This window comes from Cervus canadensis, chromosome 11 (genome assembly GCF_019320065.1).
Source record: "Cervus canadensis isolate Bull #8, Minnesota chromosome 11, ASM1932006v1, whole genome shotgun sequence".
Lineage (NCBI taxonomy): Eukaryota > Metazoa > Chordata > Mammalia > Artiodactyla > Cervidae > Cervus > Cervus canadensis.
The window spans coordinates 8438189-8464550 of record NC_057396.1 but is presented as its reverse complement, the minus strand read 5'-3'; the positions used below and the strand labels follow the sequence as shown (position 1 = coordinate 8464550).

General features: G+C 36.7%; 1 protein-coding gene across 1 annotated transcript in view; it reads left to right on the top strand.

Moving 5' to 3' along the window:
* CNTN5 (contactin 5) overlaps positions 1-26362 on the top strand; it is a 1555907-nt gene that overhangs the window by 341856 nt on the left and 1187689 nt on the right. Inside the window, exon 2 of the mRNA XM_043481782.1 lies at positions 21894-22032. Coding sequence (XP_043337717.1) covers positions 21953-22032 — 80 coding nt within the window. The 5' untranslated portion in view covers positions 21894-21952. The remainder of the gene's footprint in view (positions 1-21893; positions 22033-26362) is intronic.

Genomic DNA, 26362 nt, shown 5'->3' with positions numbered 1-26362 from the left:
CATCCAAATGAAAAGCTAATTTACTGTCAAGATAATGGAGAATATCCAAACCATAATCTGTAGCCTTTGCTTCTGTTTCCTCTTAGTACCAACTCTAAAACATAATTTCTTACTCTATTTTATTATATATTTCCTTTATTCTTCTATTCATCCAAAAAGGATTTACAGAGAAACTACAAATAGTTGCTGAAGAACTCAAAGTAGAAAAAACAAACTAATGAACAAAAATGATATCACATTTGTTGTAATATATGTATAGTTGTTGCTGTCATTGTTCTGTCACTCAGTTGCGTCCGATTCTTTGCGACCCAGTGGACCGTAGCCTGCCAGGATCATCTGTCCATGGAATTCTCCAGGCATGAATACTGGGATGGGTTGCCATATCCTCCACCAGGGCATCTTCCAGACCCAGGGATTTAAACCACGTCTCCTGCATTGGCAGGCCAGGCTTTCATGTCCTTCACTATCACCAAGAGTTTGCTCAACTCATGTCCACTGACTCAATAATGCCATCCAAACATTTAATCCTCTGTTGCCCCCTTCTCCTCCTTAGTTCAGTCACTCAGTCATGTCCAATTTTTTGCAAACCCATGTACTGCAGCATGCCAGGCTTCCCTGTCCATCACCAACTCCCAAAGCTTGCTCAAACTCATGTCCCTCGAGTCAGTGATGCCATCTAACCATTTCATCCTCTGTTGTCCCCTTCTCCTCCTGACTTCAGTCTTCCAGCATCAGGGTCTTTTCTGATGAGTCAGTTTTTTGTATCAGGTGGCCAAAGTTTGTAGTTTCAGCTTTGGCATCAGTCTTTCCAATGAATATTCAGGACTGATTTCCTTTAGTATTGACTGGTTGGATATCCTTGCAGTCCAAAGGGCTCTCAAGAATCTTTTCCAACACCACAGTTCAGAAGCATTGATTCTTTGGTGCTCAGCTTTCTTTATAGTCCAACTTTCACATCTATACATGACTACTGGTAAACCATAGCTTTGACTAGATGGACGTTTGCTGGCCAAGTAATGTCTTTGCTTTTCGATATGCTGTCTAGGTTGGTCATAGCTTTTCTTCCAAGGAGCAAGTGTCTTAATTTCATGGCTGCAGTCACCATCTGCAGTGATTTTGGAACCCCCCAAAATAAATTCTGTCACTGTTTCCATTGTTTCCCCATCTGCATGAAATTATGGGACCAGATAGATACCAATCTTTCCCAGATTAAGTATGCATATTTTATGTTGGGTGGTCTTTAAGTTTATTAATATTATTTTTTCTTTGCTGAATCTGCTATTAAGTCCAGTGAATCAGTTAGTAATTCTTGATATTGTGTGTTACCACTCTAAAATATAAATTTAAATTTTTATATAGTATAATTCTCGGTTAAGTACTTCATCTTTTCATCTGTTTTTCATGTTTCCTCTTCATTTAATTATGTAAATCATAGTTTTTTTGAAATTATTTTTGCTAACTCTAATATATGGATTATTTGTGGGCCTATGCCTATCATCTATTTTATTTTATGCATCATTTTTTCTCTTTGTTTGTTGTTGCTTTTGTAACCCAGCAAGTGGGCTCATTCTCCACTGGGCAGCGGAAAGACCAAATATCGAGGCAACTGTCTCATGTAGAGAGAAAAGGATTTATTGCAAGGCGGTCAAGCATGGAAGCAGGAGGCAAAGCTCAGATCTGTCTCTTCATTGGCTTTTGAGCAGGATATTTATTGTGGGAGTCAGATGGGGTCAAGGCTAAGGAATGATTGGTGAAAGTGTAAAGGAATGATTCAAGAGTCTCTGCAGGCATAACTGTCTGTCTGGTGTTCTCATGGGTAGCATGAAATTTGGGACCAGGGACTTTCCATGTGTGACATATGGTGGATTTTTGGCCTATGACGTCCAGAGTTCACTGATGGGCCATTCTAGTCCTTCATGGCCTTCACTGCCTTGGCTTAGAGACAGTTGTTGGCAGGTTTCTTCCACATCTGTGGTGGTTCTATTGTTCTATATGTTAAATTTGTTTTATTTAGTCATTTACCCAGTGTATGGGACACACTTTCACTGTTTGATTGTGTTTTCTATGCTGGATATTTTGATACATTGAGATCCCAATAGGCACTTTTATTCTGAAAAGCCCTAGATATTGCTTTGATAAAAGGGTCTGTGTTAGTGCTTTTTCCTTAGCCTTAATGGATAGTTCTTATTCTCGTGTCATGGGTCTTACTCCAGGTGCATGGCCTTGTGGGGTTCTGATGGACAGAATGGGATGTCCACTACAATCCTGTCTTACCCAGAAGAGTAGTGTCTTCTGTTTGTTGGGAGATCCCATTCTTCTTCATTTTTCAAAAGTTGATGCATCTAAGAATTTCTGTATTTTTTCCCCTGTTCCTTTTGCTGTCTAGAATCTGATCAAGGATAGGAGGTGTATTTCCATACAAATACATAAAGTACTCTGTACACAGCTTCCCTTGATTCAGGACTGCTCCACCAGTCACCATGTTATTGGTTATGGCAGCCCTAACCTATAAGATGTACCATCTCTGTTTATCAAGATTATTGTTTCTTGTTTTGGCTCTACCTCACTACACACTAAAGCCCAGAAATATCTCAAGACATAGTACTTATTTTGTGCACTTATATTCACAACCCTAAAAAATCCTACATTGTTTTTCATCAAATGCCAGCAATTCAGTGTTTTATATAATATTACTCAGAAAATGATTATTTTATATAATTATGTTCAGAAATAAGTGCATAGATTAGTCTCAAAATCATTGTGCTGAGTGAAAGACAGATTAAAAAGATCATGGCAAATGATTCTGTCATAGAAAAGCTATAAAATACAAAATAGTCTATAGTGTCAGAAACTGGATCCTCAGTTCTCTGGTAATGCGATTACAGGGAAGGATTACAAAGAGACAGAAGGAAGCTTTTAAGGTCATTGAAAGTGATCCATTACCTGGTTGAGGTAATGACTTGATGGGTGTATACATATAATATATCTCATAAAATTCTACACTTTAAATATAAATATACACAGCTGTGAATATGCACTTATATATTTGTATATAATATAAATATATGTGTGTATAAGTTTAATCTATAAGTTTAGAGAGAGAAATGTAGAGCAAAATTAAAAATCAATGTAGTGATTAATATAGTAATATAGTAAATCAATATAATCGTTTTCTAATGCAGTTTGGTAATGTTCATCGAAATTTAAAATTGTTCAACTTCTGGTTATCCATACAAATTTCCAAATTATTTGTTCTGGTTTTATGAAAAACTCCATTGTGGAAAACAGTATGGAGATTTCTCAAAAAAAATAAAACTATAACTATCATATGATGCAGAAATTTCACTCCTGGGTATGTACCTAAAAAAACATTTATTTTGAAAAAATAATTATGTGGAGTCAAATGGTGAGGATTCTCCAAGCTATTGTCAGTCAGTGAGTTCAGTCATTCAGTCGTGTCCGACTCTTTGCGACCCCATGGACTGCAGCACGCCAGGCCTCCCTGTCCATCACCAACTCCCGGAGTTTACTCAAACTCATGTCCAGGGAGTTGGTGATGCCATCCAGCCATCTCATCCTCTGTCGTCCCCTTCTTCTCCTGCCCTCAGTCTTTCCCAGCATCAGGGTGTTTTCCAATGAGTCAGCATTTCGCATCAGGAGGCCAGAGTATTGGAGTTACAGCCTCAGTAACAGTCCTTCCAATGAACACCCAGGACTGATTTCATTTAGGATGCACTGGTTGGATCTCCTTGCAATCCAAGGGACTCTCAAGAGTCTTATCCAACACCACAATTCAAAAGCATCAATTCTTCGGCACTCAGCTTTCTGTATGGTCCAACTCTCACATTCACACATGACTACTGGAAAAACCAGAGCTATGACTAGACGGACCTTTGTCAGAAAAGTAATGTCTCTGCTTTTTAATATGCTGTCTATGTTGGTCATAGCTTTTCTTCCAAGGAGCAAGCGTCTTTTAATTTCATGGCTGCAGTCACCATCTGCAGTGATTTTGGAGCCTCCAAAAATGAAAAAATTAGAGAAAAATAAATACATATGTGTATCATATGTATGTGGTATGTATGATATCACATATGTAGAATCGAGAAAATATAACAAACTAATGAATACAACAGAAAAGAAACAGATCCACAGATTAAAAAAAAAAAAACTATAACAACTAGTTACTATCTTTTTAGAGGGCAATAGAGTGGTAGGGGAGTGGGAACGTGAAAGTGTTAGTGGTTCAGTTGTGTCTGACCCTTTTTGATCCTATGGACTATAGGTCACCAATCTCCTTTGTCCATGGAATTTTTCTAGGCAAGAATACTGGAGTGGGTTGACATTCCCTTCCCCAAGGGATCTTCTTGACCCAGGGGTCGAACCCAGGTCTTCCGCATTGTGGCAGATTCTTTACCGTCTGAGTCACCAGGGAAGCCTGTGGGGAGTGGGAGCTAGAAGCTATTGGGTGCAAGACAGGCCACAAAATGTATCATACAGTGCAGGTAATACAGACAACATTTTGTAATAACTGTAAACAGAAAGTAGGCTTTAAATTTTATTACAAATTAAAAGACAAAATAAAATACAGTAATTCTCAACTTCTTAGGCACCGACTACCAAGGAAATGTTATAAACTACAAACAAATATGTTTTCAGGATGATATTTATAACAGCATAATTTAAAAATCTTGGAAGAGTAGATGTTATACTCTTAAATAATGGCATAGCCATGTAACAAATTATGTTAATTATTGCATTAGGAAAGTTTTTCTTAATATTGTTTCCTTTCTTTTTTCTTTTCTTTACCCTTTTATTGTGTGAAGTTAGACTCCTGCATGTGTGCTCACTCTTGTCTGGTTCTTTTCAACCCATGAGTTATAGCCTGCCAGGCTCCTCTGTCCATGGAATTTTCCAGGTAAGAATACTAAAATGAGTTGCCTTTTCCTTTTCCAGGGTGTCTTCCCAACCCAGGGATCAAACCCATATCTGTTGTGTCTCCTGCATTGGCAAGAGGATTCTTTACCTCTGCACCATCTGGGAAGCCCTTTGAGTTATATCACATACAGTTAAATGTATTTGTCCTAAGTTTATGTTTTAATGAGTTTTAAAAAACATGTATACCTATGTAACTGTCATCCTAATCAAAATGTGGAATATTTCCCTAACCTGAGAAGTACACTTCTTATACTTTCCTTCAATTTTCACTACCTAGGCAAACACTTCCTGATTTAGATCACCATAGATGGGATTTCCCTGATTTTGAAATTAATAAAAATGATATCATATCATGGACTGTATATTTTTGCATTTTGATATTTTTCTTACAGGGATATTTGAAGTTTTTTCATTCTATTGTATACATCAAGAGTCTTTATTTTTTATTTTTGAAAATATATCACAGTATGTTAGTTATCTGTTGGTTAAATTTCATCAAACCCTTTTTCCTCACCTATTAAGATGACCATATTCATTTCCCTACTTTTATTTTATTCTAATATGCTTCATTAGTTTGATTAGTTTTTTTTCCATTTATTTTTATTAGTTGGAGGCTAATTACTTTACAATATTGTAGTGGTTTTTGTCATACACTGACATGATTAGTTTTTAATTAGGAAATTCATCTAACTTTCATTCTTACTTTGCCACAATATACTAGAGTTTTATATGTCCTGCTGTGTCCTAATATATTATATTTTTTTAATATGTTGCCAGGTTTGCTTTGCTAATTTTGTTCATTTTTTTAAAAAGAACTTTGTATCTGTCTTTAGGAAGGATAAGTGCATACATGTGTGTGTGTGTGTGTGTGTGTGTGTGTGTGTGTGTGTGCGTGCACATGCACGTGTATTCTTAATCAGTTGTGTCCGACTCTTTGCAACCCCATGGACTGTAGCCTGCCAGGCTTCCCTGTCCATGGGGATTCACCAGGCAATATACTGGAGTGGGTTGCCATGCCATCCTCCAGGGGATCTTCCCAACCCAGGGATCGAACCCAGGTCTTCTGTGTTGCAGGCGGATTCTTTAGTTTCTGAGCCACCAGGGAAATCCATATATGTGTGTGTGTGTGTGTACACACACACACACTTTATTATAGTGCCAGTTTAAGAGCCTGGTTTCAGCAATGTGTTGACATTATAAAATGTGCTGTGGATGGAGATAGCTTAGCCTTCAATTAGAGAGCCCCATCCCCTTGGACACGACGATCAGAGTGGCCCTCTCCATCACAGTTCAGCAGCCGTGTGTGTGGAGGGGGGTTATGAATAGGAGGCATTGGATGAAGGAGTAAGTCATGGCTCTAGAACCATGGACTCTGGCACCTGTAACATAGATAGAGTAGATTTCCTTGACTAAAGAAATCTGTGTGTTCATTTGGTGTGTACCCTTAGCACAGTTTCCAGAGACTTGAAAAATGATTTTAAAAATTATTTTTACTAGTTTTCACTGTTTCACTGGGGAGAGAGTTCAAAGAGCTCATCACATTACCATTCTCAAATATGCCCCTTTATTATTCTTTTTATTCTAAACAAAATAGTCCTACTTTGATATTTTCTAAATGTATAAAAATGACCTACAGTTAAATTTATTTTTAGTAGTTCTTGAAACATAGACTATTTTGAAAAGTCTGACTCTTGAAATCGATAGCTTTGTAACTTAGGGCATGCATGCATGCTAAGTCGCTTCAGTCATGACCACCTCTTTCTGACCCTAAGGACTGTAGCCCATCAGCTCCTCTGTCTGTGATTCTCCAGGCAAGCGTCCTGCAGTGGGTTGCCGTGCCCTCCTCCAGGGCATCTTCCCAACACAGAGATCTGACTGCACCTCTTAGATCTCCTGCATTGGCAGGTGGGTTCTTTACCACTAAGCACCACCTGATTTTAGGGCAGTTATACTCTATTCTTCCTGCTATTTTGTTGTAGTATTAAAATTGACCATAATTTTAGTTGTTCATTTACTATTCCAGTACCTTTAGTTCTCTGACCATTCTCAAAACCCTTAAAAATGATTAAGAGCAATTTTCTTTTAGCTTCTTAGCTTTGTCTGGAACATTTTTTTAACCCTATTTACTCTTTAGAGGTATAACTTGTTGCAAAATTCTCTCAGACTTTATATCTCCTAAACCACTGTCTCTGAAGACATCACAACAGATGGCTGTTTTGTTGCCTGCTGCAGCCTTTCAGTCAAGAGAGAGATTCCAACAGTCTATCAACTCATTATTTGACTATGATCAGATCTGCATCATCTGAAGTGAAGTATCAGAAATGCAGTAGAGAAAATTTGTCCCAGTAAGATTTGAGTAACCATTTTATATAAGCCCAACAGACAAAAGCAAAACCAAGTACGTGTATCTTTTGCTTCCTCAAAAATTACAATGGAATGATGAGGCTTGAGAGCAAAAAAGATACTGTGACGTCTCTGAATTAAAGCCAACATATATTATTTTGAAAAATGACCCTGTCCTATACTTGCTCTTTGACCTGAAGTAAATTAAAAATACTCCACAAGCCTTAGATTCTTTATATGGTAAAGATCAGAATGATGACTTATATGTGACTTATTTATTGTTGTGAACATTAAATAAAGATGATATAAGACATCCAATACAGATAACTATAGAAAGTTATATATAGTGTTTCATACAATGCATAAGTTTCAGGGAATTATTTTTTTTTCCTCCACATGATACTTAATAGTTTCTATTATAACATCCTTCCTTCTCATTCAGCAAAAGGAAATATGAAATATCCTTGAAGTTGGTGGAATGGGTTCTCCTCAGTCTGTCCACCTTGAATTTTATGATGCTGACAAATTATCTGGCCTTTCTACTTAGGATCATTTAAATGGTATCAGTGATTTTCTGAGAAGACTCTGCAGCAATTAGTAAGGATTCAATAATTATTGTTATTCTCAAAGAAATCTTGTGTAATACTTGGCAAAAAAAAAAAAAAGGAATTCGGAGAAATTAAGGTTTTGTTCCAAGTCCTTAAACAATTAAATGGCAAAAAGCAATCAGAAGAATGAAGATACAATTTTAAATCTGCCATTAAGAAGAGAAGAAACTAAGATTTTAATGATTGTAGTCATTCTATTCATAGGCAGGATATAAGGGATTGGATTTATTAGAAAGAGAATAGAACGGAAGGAAAAGATGAAAGAGTTGGAACACCAGAACTATTTGGAATCATACTTCACCTAATTTTCTATAGCCAAATTAGACTTTCTCTCAGATACCATCATGTTATCCAAGATTTCAAGGTTGTTGTTTTTGTTTTCCTGGGATACTAAGCTCAAAGAATAGACATTGAATGTACACCAAATAAGACTTAACAATCAGCATACAGGATCACACTAGCAAAATAATTTCATAAATGTAGGTCATGATTTAGGAATAAAAGCAAATTAACTTGAAATATGTAAATCATTGTGACCCATTTTTTAGCTTGCATTATTTGTAGTTTGAAACAGATCTTCATTTCTTTGGGTATAATGGCAGTCTTATTAATCCATTTTCTATTTGAATCTTTAATTTCTGATATCAACACATCCATCCACTAATTTATTCTATACTGAAGATTTCTATAGACAGCTAAAAATGTGCTAAGAAGGTGTTAACACTGAAACAGCAGGGAAATTCTCACCTATTGTGTGAGAGGACAAAATGATTTATTGAGTAGTTTATGGGGATTCGTCTTGCTTATGTGAATTTAATTTACCACATAAAACAGACCCTGCATATGATATAAAGCATCTTGCTTCAAGTTAATGTGTACATCTTCAAAGAAAAGTTTGTATCAAAAAGGATTGACTTACATATAATTCATAAATTTTGTATAGCTTGATTGTAAAGGCCTTTTGCCAAAGCTCATTTAAATTGTGCCTCTGATAATCAAGACAGCTGAAAAGCAAAGATATGATCTAATAATTTTCATCTAGAGGAGTAAATATTGTGTTTGAAAAATTGTACTGTAATTTTATATCACTTCAGCCCTGACCATAGGTCAGATTTTGTTCACTCAGTAAGGAATTTGTCTAGAAGAAGACATTCCAAAACGAGCGTATGTTTGACTTTAAATAAGGAAGAATGGTGAGGACTGTCTTGCTCTTAGGTGTCTGAGAACATGAGCCAGAAAATAGATGGGAACCCACATTAGCCGCAAAGGGGTCAGAGCTAGATGGTATATGAAAGGCATTTGACCATGTATAAGCTGGCGTGCTGCGATTCATGGGGTCGCAGGAATCGGACATGACTGAGTGACTGAACTGAACTGAACTGACTGACTGAAGCAAGTGTAAAGATTCAGGTCGTCAAAGCTCACTCATAAATTGAATAATGCCAGGTGTGCTTCCTTGGTTACTCAGACGGTAACGAATCTGCCTGCAATGAAGAGTATCCAGATTCCTTCCCAGGATCGGGAAGATCCCCTGGAGAATGGAATGACTACCCACTCCATATTCTTGCCTGGAGAATTCTGCGGATAGAGCAGCCTGGCAGATTGCAGTCCATGAGTTCACAAAGAGTCGCACTTGACTAAGGGACTAATACTTTCACTTCCATAGCTTTCCATTGTGTGTTTTATAGCATATTTAAGCAAGTAAAAATATTTTAGCAATCTACAATTGCTCTTCTAAAGAATGCAGACTTTATACAACTATTCAGATATAGTTTGGTAGAAAGAGTATATACTTTTATTCTACCACATGAAAAATTTTGAATTGTTTCATTTGTTATATGAATATGGCTATATCATACCATGTATAGTTAGAAATATAGCATCTCATTCCATATAATTACTTTCACTGGCTCAGTAGTAGCGATCTTTGTAAAGACTAGTTTTACTTTTATCATCAAACTGCAAAATAATATTTAATTTCTGGGAAAAAAAGAAAAAAGAAAAACTCAACTTACACTGGAGCAACATTGGAAGAAGATTCAGGTTGGAAGAAAAAATTCTAAGAGATAAATTGACCCTCAGCCAGAGGTGTATGTTAATGCAACAACTACTACTGTTGCTGCTATTAACAATAGGAAGTGAAGGGGAGTAGGAAAAGACGAGGAAAGAGGAGGAGAAAATGAAAAATGAGAGGAGGAAAAAGATGAGGGGAAGGAGTGTCTGAGTGTAATTAAAATATCCAGCAGGCTTTAGGATGTTCACCATGGTAGGACGTGAAAATGTAGTGGAATGTAAGGAGTGGCTTCATGGAAGAGAGTATTTATTGTGTATAATACAAAGTGAAGTTTTGTGAAATGGAGGTTTCTGATTCAGTAGCCTGGCATGGTCCTGAGATTCTGCATTTCTAACAGCCTCCCAGGCAATGCTGATGTTGCTGTTCTGCAGACCGTACTTTGAGTAACGAGGTACTAAAGAGTGGGGAAGATGATGTCTATTTCAAGCAGAGCAAAGAGTCCATCTTGCATCATGGAAAAATGAAAGCATTGGTCTGGTGAGTAGTTCCATGAGCATAGGGATACTCTCAAATAATGAAGCTGGAAAAAATAGACGGTAAATAGCCACAGGCTAAGGATTTGAACATTATTTTTTGGCAAAGGAAAGTTCACAGATGCCTCTGTTTATAAGTGTGGCATTGTAGATTTGTTCATAAGGAAGCAAACAGGTTTTAAAGGACAAGATGCATTGAGGTAGTAAGAGAAACAGGGATGGGAAGAAAATGTCAAGAGGCTACTGCTATTGTCCAGGTTAGAAAACCTCCAGGCTGAATTTTAGTATTGAGGATAAAAAAAGAGTCCAGATTTGGCGCCTTTTATAATTGCATAGTCAATTATTAGTTGGGTTAAAAAAAAGTGTCAAGGAAAAAAGGTGCTTTATATTTTATTTTGTTTTTTTTTGCCGTGGAATTGCATGCATGAAAAGTCATAGGAAAAGTGGGTAACAATGAGAAGTAAAAGTTATGGGGAGATAAGAAAATAATAAGTTTACATGCTGTGTGCTACGTTGCTTCAGTTGTGTTCGACTCTTTGTGACCCTGTGGACCACGGCCTGCCAGGCTCCTCTGTCCATGGGATGCTCTGGGCTAGAATACAGGAGTGGGTTGCCATGCCCTCCTCTAGGGGGTCTACCCAACCCAGGGGTTGAACCCGAGTATCTTACGTCCCTGCATTGGCAGGCAGGTTATTTATCACTAACACCACCTGGAAGGGATCTATAAGATATCCATATGGGTTTATCAGTTAGATACTTAGAAGTTTGGAAGATAAATCACAAAAATAGGACACTGATGTTGATAATTAGAGTGAAGAGGACTGCATTAATTGAAAATATACCACAAGCCAGTGAATTTTTCCATAATTACTTTTAATTGAATGAATATTATAATGTCAGTCAAGCAGTTTTGATAGAATGACACAAAGGATAGAGATTTGTATCTCATAGGAATGTGCATATGTGTGTTATACATATGAGATATAGTCTTGGGAAAGGAATGCCTGTGACACTTGCCCTGTTAATTGGAAGATAAAGGCAATATAAGCTATTTCTTTCTAGAGGGGTTATTCTTATTTTCTGATTATGTGCTGTGGTGCCAGATGTCTCCAGAAAAAGTGTCCACAGGCTTAGCTCCTAGGCCAAGGGCATCTTTCTGTGATTGCTGACAAAGACTTTAGTAAATTACCATATCTAAGAGTAAAGTTGATGATAATTGCAAATCGTCAAGTAACCTATGATGTCGAGCAATTCGTCTATATGCCAGTCCCTGGAGTCCTATCCCTGGGGAGAGGCCTCACACACTGCCTCTCTTCCCACTCTGGCATTGTACCCAAATCAGGTGAGAAGAGTCTTAGGAGTATGGTAAGATCCTTTATACATTCTTGTAATAAACTCTAGAATCTCTCGAAGTCTAAGAAATCTCTTCATTGATTTTTTTTTCCCCAATTAGAACTCACAGAGTTTCAAAATAAGCATCATGTGTTGTATATCTTTCATCTGTTTGAAGAAGTTTTCAATTGTACTCTCTCCACAGAAGACTCTAGTTGGGGAATTGGGGAACATGTTTTTATTCAAGCTATTTCCTCCCATGACACACAATTTATGAATTACAGAAAGCTGAACCATAATATTTTAAGCACCTCAGTTAGCTTTCAGCTTTGAAATTACACTTTTAAAGAGTTCAGAAATACCCTTTCAGTCTATTGATGTGAGGCAAATCCCTTTGCTTCAATTAAGAGCTATCGGAGGGAATGGTGATAACAGAAGTCCGGCTCCGAGCAGCATATAACAAGATGATTACGGGCGCTGGCGGCCAGCCAGACTGCCAGGCTCTTTTTCACGGGTGTTACTTTACTGACAGTACCTTCATGACATTTGTACCTTGACACCAGAAGTGCTAACAGCTGCAGCGCCGGTGTTAGAATGGCACGGAAGACCTTTTTCAGCTTTGGTTGCTCTCACAGATTCTCAGCGCCCTAGGAGAATAAAGTCTATAAAAACTGACTTCAGCCTGCTGTCCCCTTTGTGAAGATTTTTGCTGCAGAGTCTGAAAAACAGTTCTGTTTCATGACATTGGACTTAGGGGAGATACAAGTTTTTCAAGGTAGAAGACGTATGTGGTAAGTGTATGACAAAAAGCAGTTAACAAGGCTAGTCTGGGAGTTCATGGTTTTGTGAAATAGAATATTTCAGCAACCAATTCTGTGCTTAGTTACTGGCTGTAGGCAACCCTTTTGACCCCCTCACTGAGAAAGCAAAAGCGACTAAAGGAGAAATATTCTAGTTTTTTTGAAGCTGGATGGTATTCTTAACTAATAGGAACAGAGGTGAGAGTATGGCTTCTAGTGGTTGCTGCTAATGCCCAAGCTTCAGGCTGTTGGGAAATGAGAAGGTCTGTAGACGCGTGAACATGTGTGAGAAAGGAATTCAGGTGATAAAAGGTGAACATGGGTTTAGAAAATCTTTATTTTGAAGCTCTACCAATCTCTCTTATTGTTTTCATATATATATATATATATATATTTTTTTTTTTATTTTTTTTTTTTGCACACCAGTGTGTCGCTAACATTTGGACATGTTCTCCAGAACCAAGGTCCTAAAAGGCACACATTACTATTAGGAAGTCACTGTGCACTGAGAACTCTTTTTTGTGTGTTCAGCTTATTTCTTATCATTTTAGTGTTGCAACCATTTTGGTCTTAGAAATGGGAAAATTTTTTTAGCTAAACATTATTAACTTTCCATAGTTTGAAGTGCCTTTAGGAGACATTGCACAACTATTAACTCACACTAAAATTTTTCTATAAATGTTTCAATCATTAATGCTTTGTAGCATAGAGACATTTTTATAATAAGTCTGTATTTTTAATTTCATGAAAACTGATCTGTTTTTGCGCTTTTCTGAAAACTCCAGTTTGAAGATTCAGGCATAAAACTTTGTCTTTGTTACTATTTCATATACCCAATGAAAAGATCTTTAAATAGTATAAAATCCACAAATATAATAGATATTTGATAGGAATAAGTAATCTATTAATAACTTCAAGTAAATAACAAGAAAGGGAAGTGAAGTGTTAGTCACTCAGTTGTGACCAACTGTTTGCGACCCCATGTACTGTAGCCCACCAGGCTCCTCCGTCCATGGAATTCTCCAGGCCAGAATACTGGAGTGGGTTGCCATTCCCTTCTCCAGGGGATCTCCCCAACCCAGGGATTGAACCTGGGTCTCCTGCATTACAGGCAGACTCTTTACTATTGGAGCCACCAGAGAATTCCAAGAAAACAGGAGACATAAATATCTATAATTAAGCATAATTTAATCACTGTGCTCATTTAGGTCTCTTTTCTTCACGTACAATCTGATGTCCAGGGGAGTTAAGAGAACTACGTGGTTTTGTGTAGTTAATGAATGAATAGAATTCAGTGTGCTAACTCCCTGTCTCAGGGTTCTTTCTAAGGCAGTAACCTTCAACATGCACAGAAAGCCAAAACATCAGCGTATTTATCTTTCAGCCTTTAGGATTTATATCCAAATGGAAACCTCAACTGGTTTTGAGGAAATATAAATAAATTAAATCTGAAGGCATCACATCATAGTAACTTCAAAACCTTTATAAAGTTAAATACATTATTACTATCATTTTGCAATTAGCTTTCAAACAGAACACAGAGAGAGAAGCCTTGGGAAAAAAAAAAAAAAAAACAACTACGCTTCATCCAAAATGTCTGTGGGGAAGTCTGCACATTTTTCCATTTCATTGCTAATGAGTCATTTTCACCTGACGCCTCCTTGTCCCACTCCCCTCTGAAGAACCAGCTGTCAGTGTCCACAGCTGAGTGAGTTTGGTATCAGACAGGTGGCAGCAGGGTGGGGAAGAAATCGTGTCAGTGGGATGTAGTTAATCTGAAATTAGGATGATCCACCTGGTATCATTAAAAATTGACTATATTTCCTAAATGCTTCACTACAGTATAACCAACACTTAAAAGATAAGGTTTTAAATATCGTTGAAGAGACTAATAAGAGTATTTGGCTTTAAATAAATATCTGGGCAGTTTTTACAGTGTTAGATCAATGAAGTCTATTTACTAATGACAGAATTCTGTAACCTATTTACAGGAAAAAAAAAAAAAAAGGATTGATTTGTGATTTTCTGGATTCTGGCATTTACTCACTCTGTAACCGTCTGTGTGCTGTGGGCCTCTGGGAAAAGAAAAAAAAAAAGATTTGACATTGGTAAAACCATGTTGAAGCTTAAATGACCCATATTATTGGAAGTGTTTGTGATACTTAATGTGTGTGTAAGTATTCAAAACTGCATCACCATTGATAGTTTTTCAGTAAAATATTTTCTAATCCTCATAACTACCTGGGAGACAATTCTAAATTACTTAATGCAGCAAACAAGATCCCTAACCAAATAATGCAACTCATATCCCTAGCCACAACTGTACCTATCCATGTTCAACTGTCATCTTCAGCATGAAAGTCACCTCCTCCTAAAAGCCTTCCCTGAATGCTCAACAATGGACTGGGCACCTTCCTGTGATTCTTCAGTGCCAGGCTGACCTCTGTTACAGATCTTAACCAAACAGCACTGACTGAAACGGGCTCTTCACCAGTCTTGCTGTCTCACTGGATCCACTCAAGGACAGGTCTTTATTTTGTTCACATTTAAAACTAGCACAATGAATAGAACATAATAAGAAAATTATATACACACAGAGGAAACAAATGTTATGCATATAAATTACAAAAACAAAAAATAAAAATAAATAAAAACAAAAACATATAAATAAAAAAAAAAAAACTCAGCCACTTATCTGATTTTCAGTTTAACTATCATTCTGGCTACAGAATGAAGAATATTTCATGGTGTTTTTTAAGATTTTGTTGGAGTATAGCTGGTTTACAGTGTTTTGTTACTTTCAGGTGTACGACAAAGTGAATGAGCTGAGTATAGACGCATATCCATTCTTTTCTAAGATTCTTTTCTTATATAGGTTATCACAGAATGCCGAGTAGCATTCTCTGTGATGTAGAGTATGCCATGCTGGTCATTGATCTATACATAGTAGTGTGTGTATATTCATTCTAAGCTCCTGATTTATCCCTCCTCCCACATTTCCCCTTCGGTAATCATACGTTTGTTTTTGATAACTGTAGGTCTGTTTCTGTTTTAAAAATAAATTAATTTGTATCATGTTTTAAATTAGATTCCACATATGAGTGACATATATAAGTCTCTCTCTGACTTACCTCACTTAGTATGATAATTTCTAGTTCCATTTGTGCATATGTATACTCACTCACTTCAGTCCTGTCTGACTCTGTGACCCTATGAACTGTAGCCCACCAGGATCCTGTCTCCATGGGGTTCTCCAGGAAAGCATACTGGAGTGGGTTGCCACACTCCTCTCCAGGGGATCATCCTGACCCAGGGATCAAACATGTCTCCTGTGTTGCTTGCACTGCAGGTGGATTCTTTACCACTGAGTCCCTGGGGAAGCCCCCAGTGGCACTATTTCACTCTTTTATTGCTGAATATATAATATCCCACTGTATATATGCACCACATCTTCTTTATCCATTCCTCTGTAGATGGACATTTGGGTTGCTGCTGTGTCTTGGCTATTGTAAATAGTTCTGTAGTGAATGCTGAAGTGTATGTATCTCTTAGGATTATGGTTTTCTCTAGATATATGCCCAGAACTGGGATTGCTAGATCATACAGTAAGTCTATTTTAGTTTTATACAGAGCCCCATACTGTTCTCCATAGTGGTTATACCAATTTACATACCTACCAGTGGTGCAGGAGGGTTTACTGTGTGTGGACAGTTTGATGATGGCCATTCTAACTGGTGTGAGGTGATTCAGTTCAGTTCAGTCACTCAGTCATGTCCAACTATTTATGACCCCATGGACTGCAGCACACCAGGTTTCCCTGTCCATCACCAACTCCCAGAGCTTCCCCAAACTCATGTCCATCAAGTTGGTGAAGCCATCCCACCATCTCATCCTCTGTTGTCCCCTACCTCTCCTGCCTTCAATCTTTCCCAGCATCAGGGTCTTTTCCAATGAGTCAGTTATTCGCATCAGGTGGCCAAAGTATTGGGGCTTCAGCTTCAGGATCAGTCCTTCCAATGAATATTTGGGACTGGTTTCCTTTAGGATTGACTGGCATGATCTCCTTGCAGTCCAAGAGACTCTCAAGAGTCTTCTCCAACACGACAGTTCAAAAGCATCAATTCTTCGGCACTCAGCTTTCTTTATTGTCTCTCAAATCCATTGTAGTTTTGATTTGTACTTCTCTGATAATTAGTTATGTTGATCAATTTTTTCATGTGCTTTTTGGCCATCTGTATGTCTCATGAAAAATATTTTAAAGTGAATACACAGTGAAATGCAGGGAGGCTGACTCAATAGCAAATGCAGAAAATATGTTCATTTAAAGGGATGGTAATAGAAATAGAGAAGACAAAGTTCTGAAATATATAGGGATCAAGTAAACATGATTTATAAACTACTGAATTCATGGTTGAGAAAGAATGAAATATCTGAGAAAACCTTAATGTTTGTGGCTTTTGCAAGATGGAAAGATGATGAAATCATTCACTGAGATAGAGAATGCTGGAAGGTGATATGGTTGTTGTTAAGGGTTGACAGGGAAGCAAGCATTGAACAAACAGATGAAGGGACACAAACATTGTCCCTGGTTTCAATGTTAGATATGTTAATTTTATCATGAGTTTGAAAAATCCAAGAGAAAAAAAAAGGTTATAAATTTGGCATTTGTTTTTGTTTAGGTGATGTAATGAAATCAAGGATTACCTCAGAAGAGATTATAAAGATTAAAGGCCAAGAATGAATTTTGATGAAATCCACACTTAAGAGTGTGATGGGGAATAAGATAAAGTTCCAAAAAGCAAAATGGAATATTGGGAATGAAGGGAGGTATTAATGGAAAAAAGAATGAATATGAGGTGTGAAAATGAAGACAGTCATAGATACCTCTTTTGAGGAATGCGATTGTATTGGGTAAAGTGAAATAGGGAAAAGTGAAAGGAGGATGTGGGGCTAAGAAAATGTGATACTTAGTGTTTTGTTGTCTACTTTACTGGGACAGTGTTTGCAGAGACATTTGGTCAAACATTTTTCTAGGTGTTACTGTGAGTGTGTTGCTGAAGAAGATTGATATTTGAATCCTTTGGCTAAGTATAGCAGATTGCACTCCCTAATGTAGATGAGTCACATCCAGGGAACTGAAGGCCTGAATAAAGCAAACAGTCTAATTTTCATTAAGAGGGAATTCCTCTGCCCACCTGCCTTCAGTTGGAACATCAGTTTTCTCCTGCCCACAGACTTGAACTGAAACATTGGTTCTTCTTGGGTCTGGAGCAGGCTGGCCTTCAGCAGGGACTATACTCTTGGTTCTTCTGGATCTCCATGTTGCTAACTCCAAATCTTGGATTTGCTATTACCCATAGTCACTTTTCATGTTAGCCCAATTCCTATCCATGGCCCATTCATATATTCTTACTTTAACCTGCTTCTCTTTAAACACACATTTAATGACCAGGTCTACTGTTCTTTGAAAGAATTACTACCATGAATATCCTCAAGAATCAGCTTGCCATAATATAGCTCATTTTCAGGAGGTACACACAAATCAGATCTGTCCCTGACCCACTCTTGGCCTTTCTCCGTCTTGGTCAGCTGGTCACAGGAGGCTCTGAAGACACAAAACTAAGTGAAAGCACTGTTGATCCAATCATGAAAGTCAGGGCAGCCTCCTCTGACACAGATCCTGAATAACGTTGCATGGAAAAAACAGACGGACTACAAGAAAGGTGGCATGCAGGCAGACACATGACAATGGGAACCATTGATCCAATTCACTTTATCACTCTCTGGTTCTGATCATGTCTGATTTGGGGTGTGGTGTCTACATCTTTCAGGGCTTTCCAGGTGGCATAGTGTACAGAATCTGCCTGCTAGTGTAGGAATGCAAGATGGTTTGATCCTTGGGTTGGGAAGATCTAATGGAGAATGCAATGGAAAGCCACTCCATTATTCTTGCCTGGAATATTCCATGGACAGAGGAACCTGGCGGGCTATAGTCCTTGTGGTCGCAAAGACCCAGACACGACTGAGTGACTGAGCACACAAACATCTACATCTTTACCTAAAAGGGGTAGACCACATCAGGAGGCCCAGAGGGTATATGGGATTCAGTATTTCTGAGTGGTTTAGCTAGATGTCCCTATTATGAATCTCAGCATCTCACTCCTTCCCAATCAAAACTCTGACCCTGGGGCAACAGACTTGTTAGATATGCAAATTCATCTTTCTGGAGCTCAGCTACTTTTATAATTAACTCATGGACCTGAGCCTCAATTTTTGCCCTCTGCCTCTAAGAGATGATAGTCTTTACATGCTAATTAAGATGTGCTCTGGTTTCACACTTTGAGGTGGTGATTAGCAGTGATATGCTGGTAAAACAACCAAATGAGTAAGTTTTAAAAATCCAAATTTATAGTGTTTGCTGATTCTGGGTTTAAATATCCCCATGTAGGTTGAATTGAATATTAATGGTACCTTAAAAACTTTCTTAATATTTATAAATTGGCTATTGCAAGTGAGTTGTCTCAGTGTACTGCTGGAATCACTCCAAGTCTCTGTTTTTCACAAATGAAGTAATATAACCTAATTCATTCTGGAAAGATTCAATATTTTTATTCTTTGCTTTCAGTGGCAACAATATTTGAAGAAAGGAAAATCAATGGGTTAGTTTACAAATTAACAATGAGATAAAGTAAATGATAATTTAATGAGAAGAAATATGTTAAATGAAATTAGTTCTCTTTTAAATATGGAATAAATCATTAATGAATGGCATTGTATTTTTCTTACAGTTTTATAGAGATATTATTTAGATGTTTGTATAAGTTTGTGTTCAGCATAATGATTTGGCTTACATACATGATTATCAATGATTATCACCTTAAGCTTAATGAAAATTTATCATCTATAGAAAAAAAAGGAAATATTAGAAAATATTTCATTGCAATAAAAAAGCTTGTGATTTATTCTCATAACACCTTTCTTATATAGCATACAGCAGTGTTAATTATTGCCAACATCCGCTGAATCATTGAAAAAGCAAGCAAGTTCCAGAAAAATATATATTTCTGCTTTATTGACTGACTATGCCAAAGCCTTTGACTATGTGGATCATAATAAACTGTGGAAAATTCTGAAAGAGATTGGAATACCAAACCACCTGACCTGCCTCTTGAGAAATCTATATGCAAGTCAGGAAGCAACAGTTAGATCTGGACAAGGAACAACAGACTGATTCCAAATAGGAAAAGGAGTACGTCAAGGCTGTATGTTGTCCCCTGCTTATTTAATTTCTATGCAGAGTACATCAGGAGAAATGCTGGGCTGGATGAAGCACAAGCTGGAATCAAGATTGCTGGGAGAAATATTGATAAACTCAGATATATGACACTACCCTTATGGCAGAAAGTGAAGAAGTAAAGAACCTCTTAATGAAACTGAAAGTGGAGTGTGAAAGAGTTTGCTTAAAGCTAGACATTACTTTGCCAACATAGCTCAATCTAATCAAAGCTATGGGTTTTCCAGTAGTCTTGTATGGATGCAAGAGTTGGGCTCTAAAGAAAGCTGAGCACCGAATAGCTGATGTTTTTGAACTGTAGTGTTGGAGAAGACTCTTGAGGGTCCCTAGGACTGCAAGGAGATCCAACCAGTCCATCTTAAAGGAGATCAGTCCTAAGTGTTCATTGGAAGGACTGATGTTGAATCTGAAAATCCAATACTTTGGTCACCTGATGTGAAGAACTTACTCATTTGAAAAGACCCTGATGCTGGGAAAGACTGAATGAGGGAGAAAAAGGGGATGGCAGAGGATGAGATTGTTGGATGGCATCACCGACTGAATGGGCATGAGTTTGAGTAAACTCTGGAAAGTGGTGATGGATAGGGAGGCCTGCTGTGGTGCAGTCCATGGTGTTGCAAAGAGTCGGACAAGACTGAGCGACTGAACTGAACTGAAGGGAACATTTCATGCAAACATGGGCACAATAAAGACAGAAATGGTATGGACATAACAGAAGCAGAATATATTAAGAACAGGTGGCAAGAATACACAGAAGAACTATAAAAAAATGATCTTCATGACCCAGATAACCATGATGGTGTGATTACTCACCCAGAGCCAGACATCCTGGAATGTGAAGTCAAGTTGGCTTAGAGAAGCATGAACAAAGCTAGTGGAGGTGATGGAATTCCAGTTGAGCTATTCCAAATCCTAAAAGATGATGCTGTTTAAGTGCTGCACTCTCTATTCCAGCAAATTTGGAAAACTCAGCAGTGGCCACAGGACTGGAAAAGGTCACTTTTCATTCCAATCCCAAAGAAAGGCGATGTCAAAGAATGCTCAAACTACTGCATAATTGCATCATCTCACATGTTAGTAAAGTAATGCTCAAAATTCTCCAAGCCAGGCTTCAACAGTACGTGAACCTTGTACTTCCAGATGTTCAAGCTGGATTTAGAAAAGGCAGAGGAAGAAGAGATCAAATTGCCAACATCCGTTGGATCATCAAAAAAGCAGGAGAGTTCCAAGAAATCATCTACTTCTGCTTTATTGATTATACTGAAGCCTTTGACTGTGTGGATCACTATAAACTGTGGAAAATTCTTCAAGGAGGGGAATACCAGCAATTACAAACACTTACATAATTTTCAAACATATTTAAAAATGAAAGTCACAAGCCTTTAAGAGTAATAAATATTGTAAATCCCCTAAATAAATGGAAAACTAAAACAGCTTAATAATGTGAATGCTAAAAACTGTACAGAATTATTATAAAATCTTCCCCAAAGCTGAAATACAAGGATTAATTAATGTGCCATTTTTATTTCAGTTTTATTGAGGTGTAATTGACATATAAAGTTGTAAGATATTTACAGTGTACATCGTGATGATTTGATGTCTGTATACATTGTGAAGGGCTTCCTAGGTGGCACTAGTGGTTAATAATCGGCCTGCCAGTGCAGAAGATTCAGGAGACCAGAGTTCGATCCTTGAGTCAGGAAGATCCCCTGGAGTAGGAAATGGCAACCTACTCCAGTCTTCTTGAAGCTTTTGAAATCCATGAAAATTTAGCTTTGATATTCTTTTCTGTTTCTTAGTAAATACAAATTATAAAGGAAAAATTAAATCTGGTGATGTAACAGCTCAGTAAATATACAGTATTTAGACAAATTATAAACATCTGTTGATACTGGTAAGTAGCATAGTCATTTTCTGAATAGCTAAATTGAACAATTATATAAAATGTTTAGTAAGAAAAGTAGATTTTGTTCAAATAGTGGAAAGTTAAAAAAAATATTTGTAACCGTAATAGCAGATATATTTTCTTAACAGGTGACCTTAAAGGATTGCTGTTTAGTGTCACTCAGGATCTACTAAGCATAATTTCTTGGATGACTGTGGCAAAAGGATATCTGTACAGAACCAGTTCCTTTCTGAAGTTTATAATCGGGGCCCTGTTTTCAGAGAGAAGGTACAGTTTATCTTTTATTAATATGCCTTTGAAATTTAAAGGAATGTTGAAGGAAAAAATGCAATAATTTAATAAAATAATATAAAATAATATAAAAATAATATAAAGCTTGTGTGTGCCATTTATGGAATTCCTTAACAGCAACTCAATATTTTAAAGATTTTTTTTAACTTGAGATAACTTTTATTTTAAATTGAAAAAAAAAAAACTTAGTTGTATTAGTAAACACAAACACTCTACAAATATTATAGTAAAATACTGAAGTGAGAATAGTAAAATATTTTGTTTTTATTAAAATTTTAATTTGATATGAGCCTGGTAAGTACATAAATATTGTGTTAAGTTGCTGAGAAGTATAAGAGAAACAGTACTCTCAAATGGCCTCCTGTTTCATATCTTTATCAACCAATATCCTAGTGGATGGATTTTATGTTTTTTGACAGCTTGAGTTTGAAGGCAGTACTTGGGTTATATCAGCAAAAAGTCATGGGTGGAAAGAGGTTGAATTATCCCACATTCACAGGAGATCTCCAGGATGAAATTGACTTGTGTCATTTGATCAGCAGGTCCACATTCTTGTATCTTAAAACAACAACCCAAATCATTAAATATCAATTATATCTAATTTGAGTAAAAATAAGCATTGTATAGTTAAATAATAATAATTTAAAATGAATACTTTAAACTGTCTTGTAATACATGATTAGAAACATGTTTAATATTCACAAGTGTTCATGAAGAGATTATTTCAATTTAAACCACTGTGTGCTACTTAACTATAAAATACATGATATATTTTGAGATAATCAACTCAGGAGGTCAATCCATTTTGGATATAGAATTGTCTGTTCTTGTTTTCTAATTATTCATAAAATATTGACAATATCATTCCTAATTTCAAGGCTACAATGGATTTGTCCTTTAATTTGTCAGGTTAATTCAAGTTAATTGATTTGAAATATTGAAAAGTATTTTCCTATATCTATTCTATGCTTTTGGTTTCCTCGGGCTTGGAAATTACAGGAGGAAAATGACTAAATCTGAATTAGAGAACAGTTCTGTAGGAGAATGTAAAGTTAAGAGTCTGACATGCAGTTTACTTTCTGCTAGTCACAGTCATGTCCTGGCAGATCACTACAGAAAACTTTACATTTCAAGTGTTTTCATTCACTCCATGAAATGATACCAGTCTTTCATTTTTATTGAAGGTCTTGACTGCACCAGGTATCTTTAAATTAATTTTATGGATTAAAAACAACATGAATTTTTCATCTTTTCAAACACTAGAAATTAGGGGAGAGAAATTATAAGGAAGTAGACTGAAACTCTCTGACAGTGAAACCCTAAACTGTAGAAGAGTTAGTTCCCCATGAATTAGTCCATTGCCATATTCTAATATTTGGACAGACTTTTCAGCCAAATTTTGCCATCATAGTTCTGCTTGTTACTAAAAGAATTATGAGAATATGTTACATATATAGAAAATAAAATTAATGATTTGTGTTCTAACTACAAAAAATGTATACACATTTGGAAGGTGTTATGTCCTGTACATCAAGCATTTTGTCTTCAACTGTTAATCACTGGAGGATCTTAGCAAATCAAAGTCTATATTAATATGCTACTTATCTAATATCAGTGATATAAGAGATAATTTATATGCAGACACCTTCATTGAATTTTGAAGTTTTAGCAACTTTGTTTATGGTGCTTGTGACATTTTCAGAGCAAGACAACTGAACACAGCATAGCAGCTGCAGGTAAGAGGATTTGGGGTCTAATGCTCACTTCCAGATGGATGATGGATATGCAAATTTAAATTTATGGTAGACATATTAGCAGATGGAAACAGAATAGAATAAATGCCTGTGCCACCTGTGAACAAGTGCATTTTATCAATTACCAGCTGAACTGTGTTAAATTCAAGTCGTTCAACAGAACTCTGACTCTTGAGAAGACTTTTTGTCAACCTGTTAATATATCTAGATTTCACGTTGAGGTTGGGAAACATTTTACTATACAGGGAACCTATGGACACAGGTTTGAGCAGAGCATACTTCACTCTTGCTATGTCACTCATGCTATTATGCTGCCTGGATAATTGAACAGAATGTTGGTAGACTAGGAAACAGTTGAAACAAATGAGACAGACTGAGTGCTCCAAAAAGACGTAAGTGAATTAGAATTGATGCATCTGATGAGAGTGAATTCACAGTGTCACTTTAAATAAAGCCCCGTTTCATTTAGGTACCCAGTCTGTCACTACAACTATTAAAAACATTCAGGGAAGGCACTGACAGTTTCATTTGACACAATCAATTAAATTCCTCCCATATATATATAAAAAGGGGTCCTGAGTTCAGCCTCTGACAATGAAATGTTTCACTGAATAGCTTACACAATGCTACTTAATAGACATTGGCTCAGTTCCAAGAGAAAGAGCTTCATTCCATTAGAGGAGAGCCCGAGTGGCTCTAGGTTTATAGATTTTCAGAATTGGCAGAATTCTTATCACCTAATAAAAAAAAAATTCCCCAATTCTTAGTATTGATGTGTGTAAATAAAGAGTCCATAAACTGATAGAAATAGAGTGGGATGTCTCGTTTTAAAGAAATGAGAAATTTAATTCTTCGTCCTTAATATTCTTGAAAATTGCATAGAAATTTGAAAGAAAGAAAAGTCCTTTTCACATGCTTTAGTTGCATACATGTATTGTGTATGTTAACAGCTTTGCTACTTGTTATGATATTTATAGTGTAGTATTCAGAGTTGGCAACTTAAAAAAAAATGAGGACATTGCATGAAGATAGTTTTGGCTGCATATTAGGACTTTCTAATGATTGGAATGTCCACAATAGTCTTTCAGGTGTGGTGTGTCCAAATCAGTGGGGATGTACGGTTCCTAATTGTCACAATGGGAGATGGAAAAGTGCTATCCAAAATTGTTATTCACTAATATAATCTTAATTTGCCTTAGATGTTTGTTATAAAGATAAGTGTTTTGCCACTTGTAAAACTCTGCTATTTACTGTTAACTATATTTTAGATTTCTGTCTTTTGGAAGATACTATTTTCAAACACTTCTTGGAAAATGTGTTATATAAAGTATACAAAAATAGATATGTGAATGAAAATAGAATGATTTAAACAATTTGTTCAGTTCAGTTCAGTCACTCAGTTGTGTCTGACTCTGTGACCCCATGAACTGCAGCACGCCAGGCCTCCCTGTTCATCGCCAACTCCCAGAGTTTATCCAAACTCATGTCCATTGAGTTGATGATGCCATCCAACCATCTCATCCTCTGTCATCCCCTTCTCCTTCTGCCTGCCATCTTTCCCAGTGTCAGCGTGTTTTCCAATGAGTCAGCTCTTCGCATGAGGTGGCCAAAGTATTGGAGTTTCAGCTTCAACATCAGTCCTTACAGTGAACACCCAGGACTGATGTCCTTTAGGATGGACTGGTTGGATCTCCTTGCAGTCCAAGGGACTCTCAAGAATCTTCAGCACCACAGTTCAAAGCATCAATTCTTTGGTGCTCAGCTTTCTTTATAGTCCAACTCTCACATCCATACATGACTACTGGAAAAACCATAGCCTTGACTTAGATGGACCTTTTTTGGCAAAGTAATGTCTCTGCTTTTTAATATGCTGTCTAGGTTGGTCATAACTTTCCTTCCAAGGAGTAAGCATCATATATAATTTGAAGTTGTATGAATTTCTTAGCATTTATCTAAGCATTTATCTGTCTGCCAGTTGTAGAGGTGAGGGGGTGGTTTAAGTTCACTACCAAGGGGTGATCTTCATCAGTTTGTTCATAGAAGATATGCCAGTGAATTAGTGTTTTTCCAGTTGGAGTACCTAAGGATACAAAGAAAACTAAATTAGCCTAAAGCAATAGGGGAAATAACAGTAATCAGTTTGTGTAGTAATATGAAAGGGTGCCTAGGTTTATATTACATATACTTTTGCTAGCATGATAGAAGGCATTTACAAACTATAAACATTCAAACACTTCAAGTGATATGAATATATACAAAAATGTCATATGTGATACTCGACAGACAAGTAGTAATGTTTACTGAATATTTCTATTGTCAAAAGAATTCATAACAACAGGAAATGTTGACATTTTGGCTATGCCATGTTCTTCTATATCTTTATATAGATGCCAGGGAAAACTGAGTGTGGAAAATACAAACCAAAATGATTTTTCTGGAGTAGTTTTCAAATGTAAGACAGTTTCTGTTTAATCCTGCTTATATACAAGCAATGGAACCCTCAAATGCTTAGTTAATTGAATGTTTCAAATTTATCCTACAAAATATATTAG